This window comes from Zingiber officinale, chromosome 2A (genome assembly GCF_018446385.1).
Source record: "Zingiber officinale cultivar Zhangliang chromosome 2A, Zo_v1.1, whole genome shotgun sequence".
NCBI lineage: Eukaryota > Viridiplantae > Streptophyta > Magnoliopsida > Zingiberales > Zingiberaceae > Zingiber > Zingiber officinale.
In genome coordinates this window covers 102,208,006-102,229,079 of record NC_055988.1, presented here as the reverse complement: position 1 = coordinate 102,229,079, position 21,074 = coordinate 102,208,006, and the positions used below count along the sequence as shown (strand labels likewise).

At 43.6% G+C, this 21,074-nt stretch overlaps 2 protein-coding genes across 4 annotated transcripts; both read left to right on the top strand.

Annotated features, from left to right (window-relative positions):
• Positions 1-979: 979 nt before the first annotated feature.
• Positions 980-7,388, top strand: LOC122041772 (phytochrome A-like). 3 transcript variants are annotated; one of them, XM_042601563.1, is made up of 5 exons: positions 980-1,246; positions 1,319-3,433; positions 3,502-4,318; positions 4,400-4,690; positions 7,052-7,388. In XM_042601563.1, exons 2-5 carry the CDS (start codon positions 1,375-1,377, stop codon positions 7,281-7,283), a joined length of 3,399 nt encoding a protein of 1,132 aa, XP_042457497.1. In that variant the 5' UTR covers positions 980-1,246; positions 1,319-1,374; the 3' UTR covers positions 7,284-7,388. The 3 variants fall into 3 exon arrangements, with proteins under 3 accessions (XP_042457497.1, XP_042457498.1, XP_042457496.1); XM_042601564.1 differs by having other exon boundaries at positions 980-1,253; positions 1,322-3,433; XM_042601562.1 differs by having other exon boundaries at positions 981-1,253.
• An 8,882-nt stretch (positions 7,389-16,270) lies between these two features.
• LOC122041771 (cation/H(+) antiporter 19-like) lies at positions 16,271-19,157 on the top strand. Its single transcript, XM_042601561.1, has 3 exons — positions 16,271-16,612; positions 16,693-17,691; positions 17,780-19,157. The coding sequence occupies exons 1-3, from the start codon at positions 16,424-16,426 to the stop codon at positions 19,025-19,027; spliced, it is 2,436 nt and encodes an 811-aa protein (XP_042457495.1). The 5' UTR covers positions 16,271-16,423; the 3' UTR covers positions 19,028-19,157.
• Positions 19,158-21,074: the final 1,917 nt, after the last annotated feature.

Sequence of the window (21,074 nt, the reverse complement as noted above, 5' to 3'; positions counted from 1 at the left end):
TCTCTTGTCAAAGTGAGGCATCTAAAAGACGACTCAATTTGTTGACTTTTATTCGATATTTTTTCATCCAAAAAAAAAAAAATTATTCCACCGGCTATAATATATTAAAATAAATTATTTTTTAATTCAACTTATTAAAATTATTATCGATGAAAAGATGAAAATTATTAATTTAGTTTAAAATTACTTAAATTTAATAATAATAATTATAATAATCGCTATTTTTTTATCCCACGTGGTGCCCCCAGTTGGGACGTCAGAGCAGTGCGAGGATAACGAGCATATTAAAAATAATAATAATAAAAATAAAAGACAAAGTTGAGACGATAAGAAGGAGCCGGTCCACGTCACATTTTTTGTTTTTTTATTTAGACAGTGAAAAGAGAGAAATAATAATAATAATAATGTTAATAATAATAATAATAAAATACATGGACCATTGTTTTCCTTCAGAGCCACTGCCAAACTAATTAATTGGGAATGGGAGTTCTGGCATGGCACCCATCTTCACGTGAAACCCCACGTCACCCCCACCTGCCGGGCCCCAGCTGCCGGCCCCAGTGGGTGACGTCGGCGCTCGGGGTAGATCCTGAGAAATCTAGTTGATATTGGCTGGACCCGCGGCTCGATCCAACCGGCGCTCGACGCCTGGCTCCGAAATCTTCGTTTTAGCGCCTCTCTGTTTCGGCGGCCGACGAAGATGGCAATGGCGGTGGCGGCGTCTCCGAGCGCTGGCACGCCTTTTGCCTCCTGTAATTGACGTTTACTCTGGTGAAAACTTAAGCAATTAGGTCAAACGGGGCGAGGAGATCTATCTACTAGGCAGTAGCAGCTCGCTCGGATGAGGGACAAAAATTAATTAATTTTTCGCGAGTTTAATTGCACGGACACTGTTCTGGAATGGCGCGAGTGGATCGCTGTGACTCGTGGGCAGGGACATGGGTTCGAGTCAGCGGTCCCCGAAAGGTGGAGTCAGGCACGAGCCGACACTCTCCCCTGCGCCCGCCCGCACGCCCTTCTTGGTGCTCTTATCTCTTCTGGTGAGCGGGAGCTCCCATTACCTCTCTCGGGGAAGGAGGAGGGAGCACCGAGATCGGGGACAGTCGTACGCCAACTGGTTCTTGGGGCCATGCTCAAAGCCTCCGAAAAAGGGGGCCAAAAAAGTTGTTCCTGTTCTTATTTTATTTCAAACTTCAATCTTAACCATTGGGAGAAGATCAGCGTAGTGCTTGCCTGCTGTTTCTCGGTAAAAGGTCTGTTTATTTTATTCCGATCTTGTTTTCTGCTATCGATTTCTAGTCTCCAATGGTCGTTGCAGTAGGAGCTTTCAGCGATTGATCCTCGAAGGCGCCGCCTTGTACGCCGGTGAGGGAGATGTCGTCGTCGCGGCCGTCGCGGCCGTCGCAGTCGTCCACCAGCTCGAGCAGGAGCTGGCACAGCGCGCGGATAGTGGCGCAGACCACCGTGGACGCAAAGCTCGACGCCGAATTCGAGGAGTACGGCGGGTCCTTCGACTACTCGCAGTCGGTGTCGGCGCTGCGCGAGACGCCGGGGGAGGAGCGGCGGAGCGAGAAGGTGACGGCCTACCTGCAGCACATCCAGAAGGGGAAGCTCATCCAGCCCTTCGGATGCCTGTTGGCTCTCGACGAGAAGGCCTTCAAGGTGATCGCCTACAGCGAGAACGCTCCGGAGATGCTTACCATGGTCAGCCACACCGTCCCCAGTGTCGGCGACCACCCGACGCTCGGCATCGGCACCGACGTCCGCTCCCTCTTCACCTCCCCTAGCACGGCGGCGCTGCAGAAGGCCCTCGGCTTCGTGGAGGTCTCCCTCCTCAACCCCATCCTAGTCCACTGCAAGACATCCGGCAAGCCCTTCTACGCTATCGTGCATCGCGTCACCGGCTGCTTGATCATCGACTTCGAGCCAGTGAAGCCCAGCGAGGTGCCCATGACCGCCGCCGGCGCTCTGCAGTCCTACAAGCTCGCCGCAAAAGCCATAGCCAAGCTTCAATCTTTACCCGGTGGCAACATGCAGAGGCTCTGCAATACCGTAATAGAAGAGGTGTTCGATCTCACCGGCTACGACAGGGTGATGGTTTACAAGTTCCACGACGACGACCATGGCGAGGTCTTCGCGGAGATCACAAAACCCGGTCTCGAACCTTACCTGGGACTGCATTATCCCGCGACTGACATTCCCCAGGCTGCTCGGTTTCTTTTCATGAAGAACAAAGTGCGAATCATCTGCGATTGCCGCGCCAAGCCGGTGAAGATCTACCAAGACGACAAGCTTCCCTTCGACATCACCTTCTGCGGCTCCACCCTCAGAGCACCGCATAGCTGTCACTTGCAGTACATGGAGAACATGAACTCGATCGCATCGCTGGTTATGGCCGTGGCTGTCAACGAAAGTGGAGAGAACGAGGACGCGGAGACTGAGCAACAGCAACAGAAGAGGAAGAGGCTTTGGGGCCTCGTCGTGTGCCACAACGAGAGCCCCAGGTTTGTACCTTTCCCCTTGAGATATGCCTGTGAGTTCCTAATGCAGGTGTTCGCCATTCATGTGAGCAAGGAGTTCGAGCTAGAGAACCAGATTCGAGAGAAGAACATCCTGCGCACCCAAACCCTGCTCTGCGATATGCTCCTCAAAGAAACTTCGCCTGTAGGAATTGTAACTCAGACTCCAAATATCATGGATCTGGTAAAATGTGATGGTGCTGCACTTCTTTACCAGAACAAGATCTGGCGACTCGGTTTGGTGCCTACTGAATCGCAGATTCGCGACATCGCCTACTGGCTCACGGAGAATCACATGGATTCGACAGGTTTGAGTACTGATAGCCTCTCGGATGCCGGATATCCGGGTGCTTCAGCTCTTGGTGATGATGCTTGTGGAATGGCTGCTGCAAGGATAACTTCTAAGGATGTCCTCTTTTGGTTCAGATCCCATACCGCTTCTGAAGTTCGATGGGGAGGTGCGAAACATGACCCTGCTGACAAGGATGATGGCCGGAGAATGCACCCCAGATCGTCGTTCAAAGCTTTCCTTGAAGTCGTAAAAATGAAAAGCTCTTCTTGGATGGACTACGAGATGGATGCCATCCACTCACTGCAGCTTATACTAAGGGGGACTCTGAATGAAGCTGGCAATTTGAACAAACAGGAAACTTTAGATTCCAAGATCAATGACCTAAAGCTAGAAGGCCTGGTGGAGCTACAGGCAGTGACGAATGAAATGGTCCGCCTAATCGAAACAGCTACCGCCCCAATTTTGGCTGTAGATATCGATGGTATCGTAAATGGGTGGAATCTCAAAATTGCTGAACTTACAGGTCTTTCAGTTGATAAGGCCATAGGGAAACATTTACTTGGACTTGTCGAAGAATGCTCGGTCGATGCTGTGAGGAGGATGCTTCACTTGGCATTACAAGGTAAAGGTTACGCTCCTCTGTTTCACCTCGAAACAATTATAAAGTTACATCTCCTTTTTGTTATTCAGGGAAGGAGGAACAAAATGTGCAATTTCAAATGAAAACTTATGGTCCCAAGGAGGACGAAGGTCCGGTCATATTGGTTGTGAATGCTTGTGCGAGTCGTGATGTCGAGGATAACGTAGTTGGTGTTTGCTTTGTGGCTCAAGACATGACTAGTCATAAGATGGCGATGGACAAGTTCACTCGGATTGAAGGAGACTATAAAGCCATTATCCACAATCCGAGCCCGCTGATTCCTCCGATATTCGGTGCAGATGCTTTTGGATGGTGTTCGGAATGGAATGCAGCTATGACCAAGTTATCGGGATGGCAGAGAGACGAAGTGATTGATAAAATGTTATTAGGTGAGGTTTTTGGAAGTCATGTTGCGTTCTGCAGAATGAAGAGTCAAGATGCCTATGTGAACCTCAGCATCATTGTTAACAATGCAATGACTGGGCAGGAAACCGAGAAGTCTCCCTTTAGTTTTATCAATCGCGACGGTAAGGTTGTAGAGTGCCTATTGTCGGTGAGCAAGAAAGTCGACGAGGAAGGGGTCATTAGAGGGATCTTTTGCTTTTTGCACATTGCTAGCCATGAGCTGCAACATGTCCTCCATGTGAAGCAAATTTCTGAACAGGCCGTGATGAAAAGATTGAAGGCACTTTCTTACATAAGGCATGAGATCAGGAATCCCCTTTCCGGTATCATGTACACAAGAAAGTTACTTGAAGATACCGAATTGTGCAATGAACAGAAGCAACTTCTCGACACTGGAACTATGTGTCAGCGCCAGATAAATAAGATTCTCAATGACTTGGATCTAGAGAGCATCATGGATAGGTATTGTTCATCCTACAACTAACTCTAACCATTCAGTTTATTTTTTAGTCTTGATCTTCTTCCTTTTTGTCGTGCATTCAGTTGGTTGGATCTCGAAATGGTCGAGTTTGCACTCCAGGATGTGGTGGTCACTGCTGTAAGCCAAGTCATGATTGCTAGTGAGGCAAAGGGAGTCAGCATAATCTACGACATATCTGGTGACTCCATGAATGAGGGTGTTTATGGTGACAATCTTAGGCTTCAGCAAATACTGGCCGATTTCTTGCTCTTGTCTGTTAAGTCCTCCCCTGCTGGTGGTCAGATTGAGCTTGCCGTTAATCTTGCCAAAGATCAGTTGGGAAAATCTCTTCATGTTATACATCTTGAACTGAGGTATGATACGGTAACGACTTTTAGGTTGTGCATCTTGTTTTAATGATCATTTTATGACCAAAATTTTGCTATTAAATTGCTTAAGTCGCCATTTACTTGTTCTTGCATTTTGCGATAATTTTGCATGCCTTCGGGCTCTCATTTTACTGAAGTTCCTGCTTAGAGTTTTCCAAAACCTTTTAGGTCATGAATTTTCAGTTTACAGAACTAGTATTTGTCAATAATTTGTTCCTTTTTATCAACCTGAGCAGCTTTGACAAATCTTTTATTTTTCTTAAAACTTTTGGCTTTTGCTTTCACTTCGCTTTCAGAAATCTACCAACTCCTTGAATAGTGAGGTTCATGGAATGACTTTCTAAATTCTGAAGTTTAATTTTCCTCTTGAATAATCTTACTGGTCAATTCTTAATAAATTGAACCAAGGAGTCATTTTCAACCATTTCTAAGGTCTTCAATCTTTTTGCAATATTAGTCTTCTTAATGATAAGCTTTTGCATACTCTTCACCCATCAAACTTCATGCTCATGAGTTGTATCATTAATTTACTAGTGAATCACTTATCAGTAGAAAGTTACAAACTTTAGATATTTGTGAAATAGTAGTCTTAATGTTGTTTGTAATAGTTATTCACATAAACATAAACATTTAATTTGTTAGACCATTTTCTCATGCTTTATATTTGGACTCTGCCATGACTCTTCAACTGGACTAGTGTCAAGTGCAAAGATGTGGAATACACAATCATTCAGAATTTGTCTCAGGTTCTAGGCCTAGAGATTTTGGAATGGTTTGCAATCGTTCTGACCACTTAGCTTGGCACAACGGTTTTGTTGAAAAGGCATTACCTTCTAAACTCGTAATCTTGCATCCGCCATTGCCACGGAGGACCAAACTATGGGTATTCTCGAGCTCACTATGATCATCACGAGAAAAGGAAAGGATTGGTGGTCATTCACCCTCTGTCTAAACAATATGTAGCTGAAGTTTTTTATTCAAGTAGAATTGTCGTTGGAAGTGTTGGGATTCAATCAAAGTCTCACATTGGAAGATTTGGTAAAGATCATGAATTTAAAAGGATGTAGGATATCTCCATTGGCATGAGACTTTTTGGAAAGAATCCAAGAGCAAAGTCATGAAGGCCTAGGTCGAAAGTGGACAATATCATGTCATTGTGGAGATATGTGGATATCCTTTGGGCACAACAAATGGTATCAGAGCTATGATCCGGAGCAGATGTAATGTGAGGTGGTCTTAAATGAAGTTAAAGGTAAGTCGGGTGACCGGATACTCGCGGGGGGACGAGTAGATTAAGGTGACCAAGATTGACCAAGGTATTCTCATTATGGACTTTGCTTCTCAGTTGGTCTTGGCTTGCTTGTGGCAAGTTGGGAGGTTCGGCTTGCACTTATGTGCCAAGATTGACCAATAGCGGCATTCATATGAACTTAATTCTACTGTCTTGATCTCCCTAGCTTATCCATGCTCACCTCAGATTATAGCATTCATAAATGTCTATCGCATTCAGTCGGATGCTAAGAAACATGAATTATTCACTGAGCTGCAGTATGTTGGTGGTTTAGTAGATGGTGCATTCCCTCATCGATAGGGACTTCGACTGTGACCAAGACTTGGCTGAGTGCTTGACATGCCTAGGAAGTAGGATTTAGTCTAGATTGGTGAGGGACTAGCTTTCGGAGCAAAACCTTTTTGACATTCTTTTATCCGCCGAAAGATGCTCCTCGAGCAACAAGGAGCAGCTCCTGTTTTTGTTTGGCTAAATTGCATTTGCATTAATGGTGGTGAAGCTCTCTCTGTCCCATTTTAATGCCTCTTTTCCCTTCTAGTTGGTCCCTAAGGCTCGATTGATCATCCCAAGCTCTTCTGTTCCAGAAATAATTGGTTGGTGGTTGTTGGACTCTCTTCTTTTCTGGATTTTGTTTCTGCTTCGGTTGTACGAGAAAACATTTGGTCAGATCTACAAATTCTCAAGATCAGAGGATTCCTTTCAAGATGGACCTTGAGAATTATGATCATTACAACAACAGCTAGAGTAGTCAGTCATCAATGGTCATGTTGATATCAGAGTTTAAATACAATAGAGGGTTTTGCCAATGTAACCCCTTAAATCGACCTACACTATTCATACAATAGAGGGGAGGGAATTACATACTTTAGGATCATTTGTCATTACGAGTCGACAAATACTGGCCCATCGGCATATTCCTGGTTCCTCAGTTCATATTGTTGTTTTCTTTTTGTTACAACTTAGGCCATGTGGAGTAATATATCGTGAAGTTTTAGCCATCGAATTTGCTCGTTTTGTGCCCCTTGTCATCTTAATCCTACATTCTTGACTCTTAGGATAACACATTCTGGTGGCGGAGTGCCAGAAGAACTGCTGTCCCAGATGTTTGGAAATAGCGAGGCCCCGTCTGAGGAGGGGCTCAGTCTTCTAGTCTGCCGGAAACTGCTGAAGCTCATGAACGGCGATGTTCGCTATCTGAGGGAAGCCAGCAAGTCAGTGTTCATCGTGTCGGTGGAACTCGCCTCTGCCCAGAGGCCTCAGGGTATAAGGTCATGGACATCAGTTTGATGCTCACCGTATGAGCTTTTGTAGAAACAATCTGATCTGATCTCTTTTGCTGAACTTATAAAATTTTCTGTTTCAATAAGCAAATGCCGGTGCTTCTTCATTCTATATCTGAAGTATTAATTACTTTATTTCTTCTTGCTCTTGCTAATAGATATTTGATCTTGGCAATAGTATTAGTAGGATTAATAAGCTGAGTCAAGCTGTGGGATCAAATTTATTCGATAAGGTAATCAAGTTAAGTTGAGTCTAAGCTAATGTCGAATTTTTTTCAACGCTGTGTCATTTTCTCCATCAATACTTCTTTTTAATTTTTTTTCTCCTGGTGTAAAAATTTGTTCAAAATTTTCTATTAATAAAAAGTTTAAAATCCTCTATTAATAATATTGTATCTTTTTTTTGATAATTTTATTAATAAAAAATTTTATAATACTAAACACAACAATGACAATACCTATAGGTTATTGTAATAAATTCATTCAAATATTTTAATATTTTATTTTTTAAATAAGATCTAACAATTTATAAATTCTTAAAATAATTTTTAAATTATACATGCTAATAACTTATAAGCTCTTAAAATAATTTTTAAATTATACGAACTAAGTTTAGTCAAATATTTTTTAAAATAAATCAAGTTATTAAAATGAATGTTAAGTTTGACTTTATTTATTTTTTGAGTGTAAACTTAGTTTATTTAGATGATATTAAGCTCGTAAATCAAATTTATTTGATTGTTTTAAATTTTTATTTATTTAATTGATTACTTAGCTTATTAAGTTATTTATTTTAAAATTTTATTTAAACATTATTTATCAATGTAGTTTATAAATATTGTTTATGTATATTATTCATGAATATTAATAAATATTTATTTAATTAATTTTATGTGTATTAAATGAATATAAATAAATTTTTGTTAAATCCAACATCGAATTATTTTATTTACAACCCAAGATAAGAGTGAGGGAAAAAAGCATTGTGCATATTTAAAAAAAATATATTAAAAATTTACTTTATATGAAATTTAACATTAGAAATTTTTAATAAAAAATATATTTTTTAATACAAACAATTAAAGTTTGGTTTTTTCCGTATGATAAATCAATTGGATTAAATTCACTCAGTGATTTCAAATATGTCTACCAGTAATTTGTTAAATAACGTTTTTTTTTATTTTCTCGTATATACGTTATTTAATAAATTGCTTGTTACATCAGATAATAGAAGACCGGAGTCCATTTATTATTATTATTATTATTATTATTATTATTATTATTATTATTGTTGTTGATCCTGTCCGAAAGTTGAATCAATGGACGCTGGACACGTGGCGCTCTCCGAGTTACTGGCGTGGATCTCCGATTGGTCGTACGAAACTCCGGTGAACCTGCACAGAAGTCGGGCCGGGAAGGGGTTCCCGGCGGTGACCCTCCGACGCACAAGTCAGGTAAGCGAACAGTGAAGAAGTGGCTCCCAAAGTTGTAGAACGCGTACCTCCAGCGAAGTATAGGGCTCCTTATATAGAGCGGTGAAAGAACTCACGCACACATACCGAGGCAAACACGTGTTCTTAGCTCATACCTCGATATGTGTTTGTCAGAGAGCTTACCTGACACCATACTGCTACAGTCCAGACACGCTTTCGATGGGACAGCAGAACACTTCGTCGCCAGATTAAGAGTATGGCCTAGTCATAGGACTTGACAGCTGTCATAAGATATAAATTGTCCTTCTCTCCCTACCCCGTGACGGGGTGTCCGGCCGGCCGGCTGGACGGGGCGTCCGGCAGGCCGGCACTCATCTTACACCCGGCCGGACGGCACTCACATCCCGTCCGACTCTCCGTATGCCTCGGTATGCTGGGAGATCCTCGGTAAGATGCTGTGGGGACTGCTAGCAGTGTCACCTTGTCTTCGGTCGAGCATAACTTCCGCTCGGCCCTTCGCTACTGTTCAATCGAGCGTCGGAATCCCGACTCCTGTCGGGACGCCTTTTGCCATCGGTTATTCACCGGTCGGCCGGTCGGGAGGTCAGCCCATCGTTCTCTTGTCGGTCAATCGGTCCGTCCTTCTCGTATGAATCCGATCGGCTCATCCTTCTCCGATGGACCACCTGGACCTTTGACTTCCACGTGGCGTTGACCCCTCAAAATGGAGGTCCCCTGTTCTAACCGTCGGATCAATTATTATTAAAGAATGGCTTGTGATATAATTATGATCAGATTGTAGTCGATCGTAATTGGTTATAATTTCTTTTTAAATTTACATTATCATCCAAATTATAGTTTAGATCGAGCTAGGGAGCCGGAGATTGCCCCGTCCACTGCCTGAATACCCAACCACCTTTCCACCGCCAACAGCCTTCGGCCACCTACTCCGATCCAAACTACAACATGGATAGGAAGGCAAATCCAACAAGATATCACAGTCAATTACAATCGAATCATGATCACAATCCAACCACAATTATATTGTGGATCATTCCCTTGTCTAAAAAAGTAGACCAGAGGGAGCACGGATACCCTGAACCGTACTTTTTAGTCTAGAGGATGGATCAATTCATTCATAGATGGGAGGTTCCATAGTCCCACTTGTTAGATAGATGGGATTCATGAAATCATATTTGATTTTGTTCGAAAGTCGATGAGATGGATGCTGAGGATGCGGCACTCTTGTTGACCTCTAGTGGACCCCGCTCCATCCTGCAACACAAGCAGTGTCAGAGCCGAGCCAAGGAAGGGGTCCTAGGCGATGGCCCTCCAACGTTCAAGTCAATCTCCAGCGAAGCAAGAAGAAGAATAAGCAGCGCGAACTGTAGTGCAACAGTAGAATATCGTATACCTCCGCTGATGTCTGGACCTCTCTTTATATAGGGCTCTTGTAACGCGCATGCACGCTTCTCAAAGCAAGCACGCTTCCCAAGCTTTTCCTGAAAAGACAAGTCAGTAAAGTGCCCTTAACACAATACCTTAACAGGCCAAGTATATCTCTGAAGTGACAGTGGAAGCTTCCGCCGTATGATCTTATGTCTGACCATGCCACCTGTTAGCGACACTAGCTCCCAAAAGGATGTCGAAAGATAGCGTGCTTTGTCTATTGTTGGGCTAAGCAGGATGGGCGCTCGATTGGGATTCCGATGTCCCATGCTGCCACTGGGTCAAGCGAGATAGCCACTCGGCTGAGCTCCATCGTCCTGCACTATCTGTCACTGAGCCGAGCAGGATAGCGGCTCGACCTCCGTTCTGCTGTCCGCTCAACTGATGTCAAAGATTGCTGTTGATCCCGTCCGGAAGCTGAGTCGGATGGAGGCGAGCCTTGGTGTACTGGAAGTTGACGGAAAGTCGCCGAAGCGTCGGATCTACCTGACACCCCCTGAAAGGTTCGCACGGGCGGCTAACGAAGGAAGATGACCAGGACGATGACGCTGCTGCTCTGCGCACACTCAGACGAGCCCACGAGTCGTTAGAGACCAAAAATCAGGGGAAAAGTCCCCGGGTCAGGCCCTCCGACGCTCAAGTCAGGTACTTTTCCCCCAGAAAAACACAGAGAAAGGATGAAAAGTAAAGACTAGTGAGAAATGACGAGTGAGCGTACCTGCATAAAGTATAAAGCATCCCTTTTTATACTGCAACTGATGCTTCTAGGACTTGGCAGGTGTCAGGGAATGTCGGCTGTCAGGCTTTGTCTGGCGGTGAATGACACGTGGCTTCTCATGATAGGCTGGCATCAGAACCAAAGTGGGAATGAGCACCGACTGTTAGCATATTCCCTGACACACTGATGATTCTCTGACATTTTCTGATGAGCAGTTGCGATTCCTTGTCTTGTTTGTCCGATAGTGCCTGGACTCTAGGTCTGTATCCCGACCTGCTTTCGTCTACTGTTATCCATGGTTTGTACGTTTCGACCTGCCGACCGATCTATTTTCTGTCCTGTATTTGTCTACTGTTATCCATGGCTTTCACGTTCCGACCTGCCCGACCGGTCTGTTTCCCGACCTGCTTTCGTCTACTGTTATCAATGGCTTGTACGTCCCGACCTGCCCGACCGGTCTGTTTCCCAACCTGCTTTCGTCTACTGTTATCCATGGCTTGTACGTTCCGACCTGCTCGACCGATCTGTTTCCTATCCTGCATTTGTCTACTGCTATCCATGACTTGCACGTTCCGACCTGCCCAACCGGTCTGTTTCCCAACCTGCTTTCGTATACTGTTATCCATGGCTTGTACATCCTGACCTGTACGCCAGGTCTGTTTCTCGACCTGCTTCTGTTTATTATTATCCATGGCTTGTACGTCCCGACCTGTACACCAGGCCTGTTTTCCGACCTGCTTCTGCCTACTGTAATCCATGGCTTGTATGCCCCGACCTGTACGTCAGGTCTGTCTCCCGACCTGCTTCTGTTTACTGTTATCCAGGGCTTGAACGTCCCAACCTGTACGCCAGGTTTGTTTTGCTCCCTGCTTCTATTTACTGTTATCCCTGGCTTGTACGTCCCGACCTGTACTCCAGTTCTGTTTCCCGATCTGCTTCTGTCTACTGTAATCCATGACTTGTATGTCCCGACCTGTACGCCAGGTCTGTCTCCCGACCTGCTTCTGTTTACTGTTATCCATGGCTTGTATGTCCCGACCTGTACGCCAGATCTATTTTGCGCCAAGGGCCTTCTTTCCTTTACCTTTCCTTGGCTTGTGGGCTCAGTCCTCAGCTGTACTGAGCCCGTGGGCCCTGTCCTTGACCGTTGTCAGGGCTGGCCTTTGTCCGACTTATACTCCTATCTTGTGACCACCCCCTCAGCTGAGACTTGGACCCTGGCCATGGAGGTTGGACTTCTGACCTCCACGTAAGTCTGACTTCTGACCTCCATGTAAGCTTGACTTCTGACCTCCACGTAAGCTTGACTTCTGACCATCCTGTGATTTCGACTTCTAACCACATCATCTTACTGACCCCACGAACATGCATCGTATCAGCTGTCACTGCTCGATCCTGCTTCTGTGCACCGCCTCCTTTGGTGCTCCCTTTTGAGCGTCGGGTGCTCGACATGTTGCCGAGTCATAGGTGATGTCGAGTCGGCCACCCTTCCTCCTGATCGGGAGACCCACTAGCCCGATCGGCTGGTGATATCTGAACATTAATCATCTTGACTTTGACTTTCACCATGATGATGACCTTTTTCGTAGGATAGACCCCTCTTCATCACCGCATTACATAATATTTGAATATTAATTATCTTAACTTTGACTTTCATCATGATAATGACCTTTTTCATATAGTAGATTCCTCCTCATCTCCGCATCATTATCTATAAGTAACCTATGATCTAAGTACAAAACAAGAGTCGTGGTCAAGAGGATCTCTCCAATTATAGCTATGAACAGTTCACCTACTAATTAAAAGTTGACTTTTGATCAAAAGTGATTAGATTTCCTCTCTCCATCTCAAAGATCTCTATGAGTTCGACTTCTAAGGATCGATGTAGCTAACCCCGTTGACTTCCCGTATCAATTTGGACCAAGCAATGGATGACCTAGCGAGCACGAATGATTAACTTAGAGGAAAATTATCCAGGTCAATACCAAAGAGTGCAGCTATCAAATGGCATCATTGGACTATTAACAAACAAAAAAAAGTTGACTAATAAAATGGTCCCAATTAATCTTCATACTCCAAATAATTGATTATATTATAATCTTATTGGCAATAATTGTACTCACCAATCCAAAGTCAAAAGAAATCCATCAATAAATTTAAAAAAAAAAAGAGAGAATTTAACCTTCGATTCTCTAAATACGGTTGAGTGCGGCGCATTTCTTATAGAAAAGCCACGTATTTTTTTTATTAAAAAAAAAATGCTTCTCATCTTTTTCGCCGATCTCACCATGAGCTCCAAAACCACCGACTGCTACCTACTTGTAGGCCTTCCGCTTGACGCTCGGGCGCCACCTGACCACCACTGCCAACCCACCGCCAGTAGCCTTCGGCCACTTGCTCAAACCGAAACTACACCCTGAGGGGGAATCTGAACCCTTGGGGTTCTGGCGCAATTCTGACTAGATCACGATCGGATTTCGGCCGGATGACGGCTAGAATCAACAACGCTATATCCCCAGCATTACAGTCGATTTTGGCCATGAAACGACTAGATTCTGGTTGTGATCCGATCGAAATCCGGTCTCGATCTAGGGGGGTGATCCATCGACATCCAGTGAAGATTAGCGGTAGCCGACAGGAGGTGCGAGAAAAAATGACGATCAACATTTGTAGCGGTGGAACTGGATTTCATTTTTTTTTCCTTTAACATGTTTTCTCTTTGATGTGGCATGTCCAAGTCAGTCAAATCGCACGTAACCATACTATTCATGCCGTGTATATATATATATATATATATATATATATATATATATATATATATTTTGAATTTTGTAATTTGATGAAGAAAACAAAACACTAATTATAACAACTCTATCCTACACTAGTCAATTCATCCTTGTCCCGGGGACGAAAACAAAACACTAATGAATCCTATGATTTTAGGTGAATTTTATCAAAAAATTAGGACTTTTGTGGTCGAGTTCGACTCTTCTAACAACCTTTTCATCGAAACAGTAATGATAAATATAAATATTTGAAAAATATATTTTAAAATAATATGAGTCACATCTATTAAAAGGATTCAAATGGTACAAGAAATATTAATGGAAGCAAAAGAATAAGGGGGCGTTTGATTTAGGGGAATAGAAGTGGGAAATAGGAATAAGAATCATTGATTGTCATTGTTAATGTTTGGATTATAGGAATAAGAATACAAATAAGGAAATGAATCCTTAAAATTGGATAATAACTCATTCTCATGTACCTCCCCTTCAATGAGTCATTACCCTATTTTCATCAATTAAAATATTTCCTTATTCCAAAAATACCCTTGACCTAAAACTAAAATTTTCTCCCTTAATATCAAATATCAAAATATATTTATTTATTTCTTTCTTTCATATCACTTCTCTCTCCTTGTTCTCTTTCATCATATTTTCTCTCTCATCATTTTATCAAACACTTTTTCTCTCCTTAATCTCTCCTATCACACTCTCTTTCCTCTTTTTTTCTCATTATACTTTCTCTCTCATCATATTTTCTCTCTCCTCAATCTCTTCCATCGCACTCTCTTCCTTCTTTTTTTTCTCATTATACTTTCTCTCATCATACTTTCTCTCTCCTCAATCTCTTCCATCACACTCTCTTTTCTCTTTTTTTCTCATTATACTTTCGCTCTCATCACACTTTCTCTCTCCTCAATCTCTCTTGTCACACTCCCTCATTTTTTTTCCTCAATATATTCTCTCTCATCATACTTTCTCTCTCCTCAATCTCTCCCATCACACTCACTGTTCTCTTTTTTTTCTCATCATACTTTCTCTCTCATCACACACTCTCTCCTCTTTTTTCTCATTACATTTTCTCTCTCTTCATCCTCTCATATCATACGTTCTCTCACATCATATTTTCTCTCTCATCATGCTCTCTCCTATCACAATCTCTTTTCTCATTTTATCTCATCACACTTTCTCTCTCTTCATTCTTTCTCATCACACTTCTCTTTCATCATACTTTCTCTCTCATCATTCTCTTTTATCATATTTTTCTCTCACATTCATCTTTCTCTCACATCTAATTTTTTTCTCTTATTTTTCTTTAAGGGTAAAAAAAAGAAATTTTGATTTATTCTGATAGAAAATATATAACTAACCAAACATTATTTTTAAGAGTGATATCTATACTCATACTAATTCTCATTCCATAATACAATGATTCTCATTCCAATTCCAATTCCTATTCCTAGGAAATAACCAAACACCCCCTAAGAAAACTTAGCAATTACATACACCACAAACCAATGTCTCATCATACTATAGTAATTAATGAGGACAAAAACTAACCATAAATGTCATGTCACACTAGTCTCGTTATCAGAACTCATAAACTATCACAACCTCTTTCACATGAGTAGGGATGTCTACGTATGATATAAAATTTTCTCTAATGAACCTTCCATGTCGATCAAATTCTCTATGCTAATTCCGTGTGTAATTAGTTAATGACATTGAAGATGATTTAACGCAATCCTCTTCTTTCATCTAGGTTTGGGACTAACTTTGTTGACATTTATCCGTCATATATAGAGTTCAAACAATCAATTCTATATGGGCAAAAAATAGAACAGCAGGAGAAAATCATCTATCTTCAAGATCAATCATACTAATCTTGAACACAATATAAAAAAATTAAAAGCATTATATTTTAGATTATTTAGATGGGAGATTCATTCAAGTGAGTGATCTAAACAGAAGCAAGTGATTTGTATTTGAAAGTCAATGCATGTGTACACTCCACTGATCTTATTTGGAGCTGAGCTGAGGTCCTCAGTCTGAATCCAAGTAGTCGGATCCTTTAAATCGTAATCCTTGATATGTTCCTGAACCAATAATTGTTAATAGGTGGGATCTCATAAACCCTATCTATATAATAGATAAGGTCTATAAGATCCTACCTATAAATAAAATATAAATAAAATGATCCATCTCTCGAATCAAGGAGCCAACTGAATTTGACCAAGGCCAAAGGTCCACATGGTGTTTGTCCCACACCTCAGAGATTCAGAGGCATGTAAACAACTACAATCGATCAAACAACAATAAACTACGCTGCTCTACGTCGACCGTGGACCTTCAACTAATTTTATAAGAAGAGCCAATTTCTGTGGCGTATATGCAGAACCAAAGTATAAATAAATCAACACGGTTAACAAAGGTGCAACTCAGATCCTTTTGTCGATAAAATATGAATTAAAGGATGAGTCATTTTTACCATTAGTGAAAAATAATAATTTAACATGTAAAATAAGTAAGAATCATCATTCTTCATTCAATAAAGATGAGCATTAAAATAAGAATAAATTGGAGAAAAATCATAATTAAATTAACGTGTTAACAGATCGAAGCAATCATGCGTGCCGATACGTGTCCTATCGAATCCACTAAATTATAAATAACCAATTATAAATAACCGGAGTCCCGCCCAGCCAAGGCACCCGCCGGGTGTTCGATCAAATTCCTGACTGAGGTAAAGGCAAAGAGAGGGGGCATGGCGATGGCGAACAACTGCCCGGCGCCGATATCGGTAACGTCGAACGGATCGTGGGACGGCGACAGCCCGCTGCACCACGCGCTGCCGCTGATCATCCTCCAGATCTGCCTGGTGGTCGTCGTCACCCACGGGCTCGCTTTCCTGCTCCGGCCCATGCGGCAGCCCCGCGTCGTCGCGGAGATCATCGTACGTCGCTCTCCGTCTACGACGTAAATCAGAGAAATACCGATGGAATTCGACATGATTGATTTTTGATTGGCACGCAGGGGGGAATTCTTCTCGGGCCGTCGGCGTTGGGCCGCAACGAGAGGTTCATGAGCAACGTGTTCCCGAAGCAGAGCTTGACGGTGCTCGATACGCTGGCGAACATCGGCCTCATCTTCTTCCTCTTCCTCGTCGGCCTCGAGCTTGACGTCCACTCCCTCCGCCGGACGGGAAAGGGCGCCCTGGCCATTGCGCTCGCGGGAATCACCCTCCCCTTCGCCCTCGGCATCGGCACCTCCTTCGTCCTTAGCTCCACCATCGTCAAGGGCACGCGCCAGGCCCCGTTCCTCGTCTTCATGGGCGTCGCCCTCTCCATCACCGCCTTCCCCGTCCTCGCTCGCATCCTCGCCGAGCTCAAGCTCCTGACCACCGATCTCGGACGCATGGCCATGTCAGCCGCCGCAGTCAACGACGTCGCTGCCTGGGTCCTCCTCGCGCTTGCCATCGCCCTCTCTGGCTCCGGGTCCCCCATCGTATCACTCTGGGTCCTCCTCACAGGCATCGCCTTCCTGGCGGGCGTCGTCATCTTCGTCCGCCCCGTCCTCCACTGGATGGCCCACCGCACCACGGAAGGCGAGCCCATCAAGGAGTCCTACGTCTGCGCCACCCTCGTCATCGTCCTCGCTGCCGGGTTCGCTACCGACGCCATAGGCATCCACGCCCTCTTCGGCGCCTTCGTCATCGGCGTCGTCGTGCCCAAGGACGGGCCTTTTGCGGGCATCCTGATTGAGAAGATCGAAGACCTCGTCACCAGTCTCTTCCTCCCGCTTTACTTCGTCTCGAGCGGCCTGAAGACCAACGTCGCCACCATCAGCGGCGGCCGCTCTTGGGGTCTTCTCGTCCTCGTCATCACCAACGCCTGCATCGGCAAGATTCTCGGCACTATCGTCTCCGCCCTCCTTGCCAAGATCCCCGTCCGCGAAGCCGTCACACTCGGCTTCCTCATGAACACCAAGGGCCTCGTCGAGCTCATCGTCCTCAACATCGGGAGAGATCGCAAGGTCTGACGAGGACTATCGACATGAAGACCGCACTCTCTTCTTTCTCTCTGCTTTGCTTTCTCAATCTCACGCGCATATAATCGAACAGGTGCTGAACGACGAAACGTTCGCCATCATGGTGCTAATGGCGCTGTTCACCACCTTCATCACCACTCCGATCGTGATGGCCATCTACAAGCCAGCGCGGCGGGCGCCGCCATACAAGCACCGGACGGTGGAGCGGTCCGACATGGACAGCGAGTTCCGCGTGCTGGCATGCTTCCGCAGCGATCGAAACGTCGCCACCATGATAAGCCTGGTGGAGTGTTCCCGAGGCACCCGCCGCCGCAGCCTCACCGTCTACGCCATGCACCTCATGGAGTTATCCGAGCGCTCCTCGGCCATTTCAATGGTCCACAAGTCCCGCCGCAACGGCCTGCCCTTCTGGAACAAGGCGAGCGGCTGCGGCAACGCCGACCAGTTGGTGATCGCCTTCGAAGCCTACCGCCAGCTCAGCTCCGTCACCCTCCGCCCCCTCACGGCCATATCCGACCTCGACACCATCCACGAAGACATCATCGCCAGCGCCCAGCGGAAGCGCGCTTCCCTCATTATCCTCCCCTTTCACAAGGTCCAGCGTATGGACGGCACGCTCGAGTCCACTGGCCACGCCTACCACCTCGTCAATCAGCGGTTACTCCGTCGAGCCCCCTGCTCCGTTGCCATCCTCATCGACCGAGGCCTCGGCGGCACCACTCAAGTCCCCTCCAGCGAGGTCTCCTTCGAAGTCGCTGTCCTCTTCTTCGGCGGCCCCGACGACCGCGAGGCCCTCGCCTACGGCGCGCGCATGGCAGAGCACCCGGGCATCCTCCTCACGGTCCTCCGATTCTCCCCGTCGGTCACGAATCCACAAGACCTCGAGCAAGACGAGGAGTGCATCGCCAACTTCAGGGCCAGGATGGCGTCTTCCTCGGCGGCGGAGGAAGGGTCAGCCAGGTACGAGGAGGTGGAGGCGGAGGACAGGGTCAAGATTATAGCTGCCATCAAGGGGCTTCTTCGACGGTACAACCTGTTCCTGGCTGGCCGCTCTCCGGCGGCGATTCCGCTGGTGGAGAGGACCGACTGCGCGGAGCTGGGACCCGTGGGGAGCTATCTGGCCTCACCGGAGTTCTCAACCGTTGCGTCGGTTCTTGTGATACAGCGATACGATCCCAAGGCCGACGCATTGAACACGACTGAGGCGGCGTCCGAGGCGGGAGACGCCACGGTGTACGATGTGCCGGACACGCCGCTGGCTCTTGTCACACCTGAATCGTCCGTCCGCGGCAAAGGCAACGGTGGATCGCAAACACCGTAAACGACTAAATTTGCCCGATCGGTGGATCAAAGAACGTGTTCCCATATATTTTAGCAATCAAAGAACGTGTTCGCATATAACTCGCTTTGTCTAATCTGTTCTTAGAAAACCAATAATCGACTAAATATAATTTCATATGCGTGATCCAAGTTCCTTTGTCAATGGACGAGGGATCGGAGAGAAAGAAAGGTGAACTGAGAGGAGCCATTCCACGTAGGGCCGGACCTGAGGGAGGCCCAAGAGGCCTCTGCCTCAGGTTTTAAAATATAATTATGTGCAATCGAGATTGTTCCGTTGTTGCTTAATTGACTTGAAAATATGAGAGATTCTTGAAGTTGCCTACTCAGGTTTTAAAACATAAATCATAGAAAACAATTAATCATAAATTTTAATTATATTTCATCACTATTACAATGTATTTTAATATTTTTAGTTAACTAATCCTCTGTTTGGATAGAATGAGGGAAGGTTCATTAACGGAAGGGAAGGAAGGGGAAGTGAGGGAAAGTAAAGTATTTAACTTCTCCTTTTTTGGGAGGGATGGAAGGTTCATTAACGTAATATATGTTACTTTGTTTGGGAGGAAAGGAAAGGGAATGAAGGTTAAATAAATAAAGTTACAAAAATATCCTTATTTTTTAAATTAAAAAAATTTTATAATATTAATATTTATTTTATAAATATAAATTAGATATTTTTAATAATAAAATTAATTTTTATATTATCATTTAAATTAGCTATTTTTTTAATAAAAAATTAATTTTTTATACTATTCATAACAAAACAATGAATTACCGATAATTAAATAATTAAATGGGAAATAATGAAAATAATGATTTTAGAAATCTTAAATAAAAAATTTGAAAGATAATGCAGAATTTTTATTCTTTAAAAACTTATTAAATTTGATGGAAAAATTAAAAAATAGTAGATATCCTCTTAAATTTTGATGACAAAAATAGTTTCTCCCTTCAATTCAGTTAGAAGACGTGTCGGATCCCTCCTCTAATAATCTGGTAGAAAGCGAGCTGTGAAGAAGGCGAGGAAATTGAACTCCGACGACATAGTAAAATTAGAAATTGAAATATTTCTCAAACTATTAAGAACAGGGATAAAATTGGAATAAAAAATATTTTGTTTTTCCTTCCCCTTCCTTATACCCCAATTCGGGATGTAAGAAAATCTCTCTTTCCATGGATAACGAAGGTTAAAGCTTACCCTTCCTTACATTTCCTTCCCTTTCCTCACTCCTTCCCAGACGAGGTTCAAAGTTTCCCTTCCCCTTCCTTCCCCTTCCCTCACCTCCTCCCAAACAGACCATAAGTGTTCGCATCATTCATTCCATTACAAAATAACAACAAATAACGACTGAAATTTTCATCATAATACTATCGGTATTTGAGTTTACTGACGGAATAACGACAGAATATGTAATATCAAAAACAATTAGGTCAAAAATACAACTTACTGACAGAATTGATATTCAGTCTGTATTCTCCGATGGAATTTAAATTTCCGTCGATGAAGTTAACGACAGAAATACTATCCCATCAGCACATCTAGACGGTGGGATAACGGAATTTACTGACTGATTCAAATTCAAGCAATAAAAATACCAACTGAATCTGAATTTCAGTTGATAATTATCGACTAATCTATAATTCAGTCGATCAACTATCGACGAAATTAGGAATTCAGTCGGTAAATAATGACTGAATTACATATTCATTCGGTATTATATCGAAATTCTACTGTACATATTTGATATTTTCTGATGGAATGGTAGTTTTCATCGGAAATCACCGATGTAATATTTATTCCGTCGGTAAAATTAAATAATTTTTTTTAAAAAAAAAGTATATTTACAACATATCCTATATACAATTTTCATATCAATAAAAATCATCACAAACGCACAAACATAATCCACACATAAATCACAATTCATACAACATACTCACGAATATAACATGCTAACAACATACAAACAATCAAACTATCCAAAATTCAATACAAAATACAATCATAACTATCCAAAATTTAGTAC

Coding starts and splice junctions, on each gene's coding strand:
- LOC122041772 (XM_042601563.1), top strand. CDS start 1,375: ATGTCGTCGTCGCGGCCGTCGCGGCCGTCGCAGTCGTCCACCAGCTCG. Junction 3,434..3,501: donor GCTTCACTTGGCATTACAAG/GTAAAGGTTACG, acceptor TTTGTTATTCAG/GGAAGGAGGAACAAAATGTG. Junction 4,691..7,051: donor GTTATACATCTTGAACTGAG/GTATGATACGGT, acceptor CTTGACTCTTAG/GATAACACATTCTGGTGGCG.
- LOC122041771 (XM_042601561.1), top strand. CDS start 16,424: ATGGCGATGGCGAACAACTGCCCGGCGCCGATATCGGTAACGTCGAAC. Junction 16,613..16,692: donor GCGTCGTCGCGGAGATCATC/GTACGTCGCTCT, acceptor ATTGGCACGCAG/GGGGGAATTCTTCTCGGGCC. Junction 17,692..17,779: donor ACATCGGGAGAGATCGCAAG/GTCTGACGAGGA, acceptor ATAATCGAACAG/GTGCTGAACGACGAAACGTT.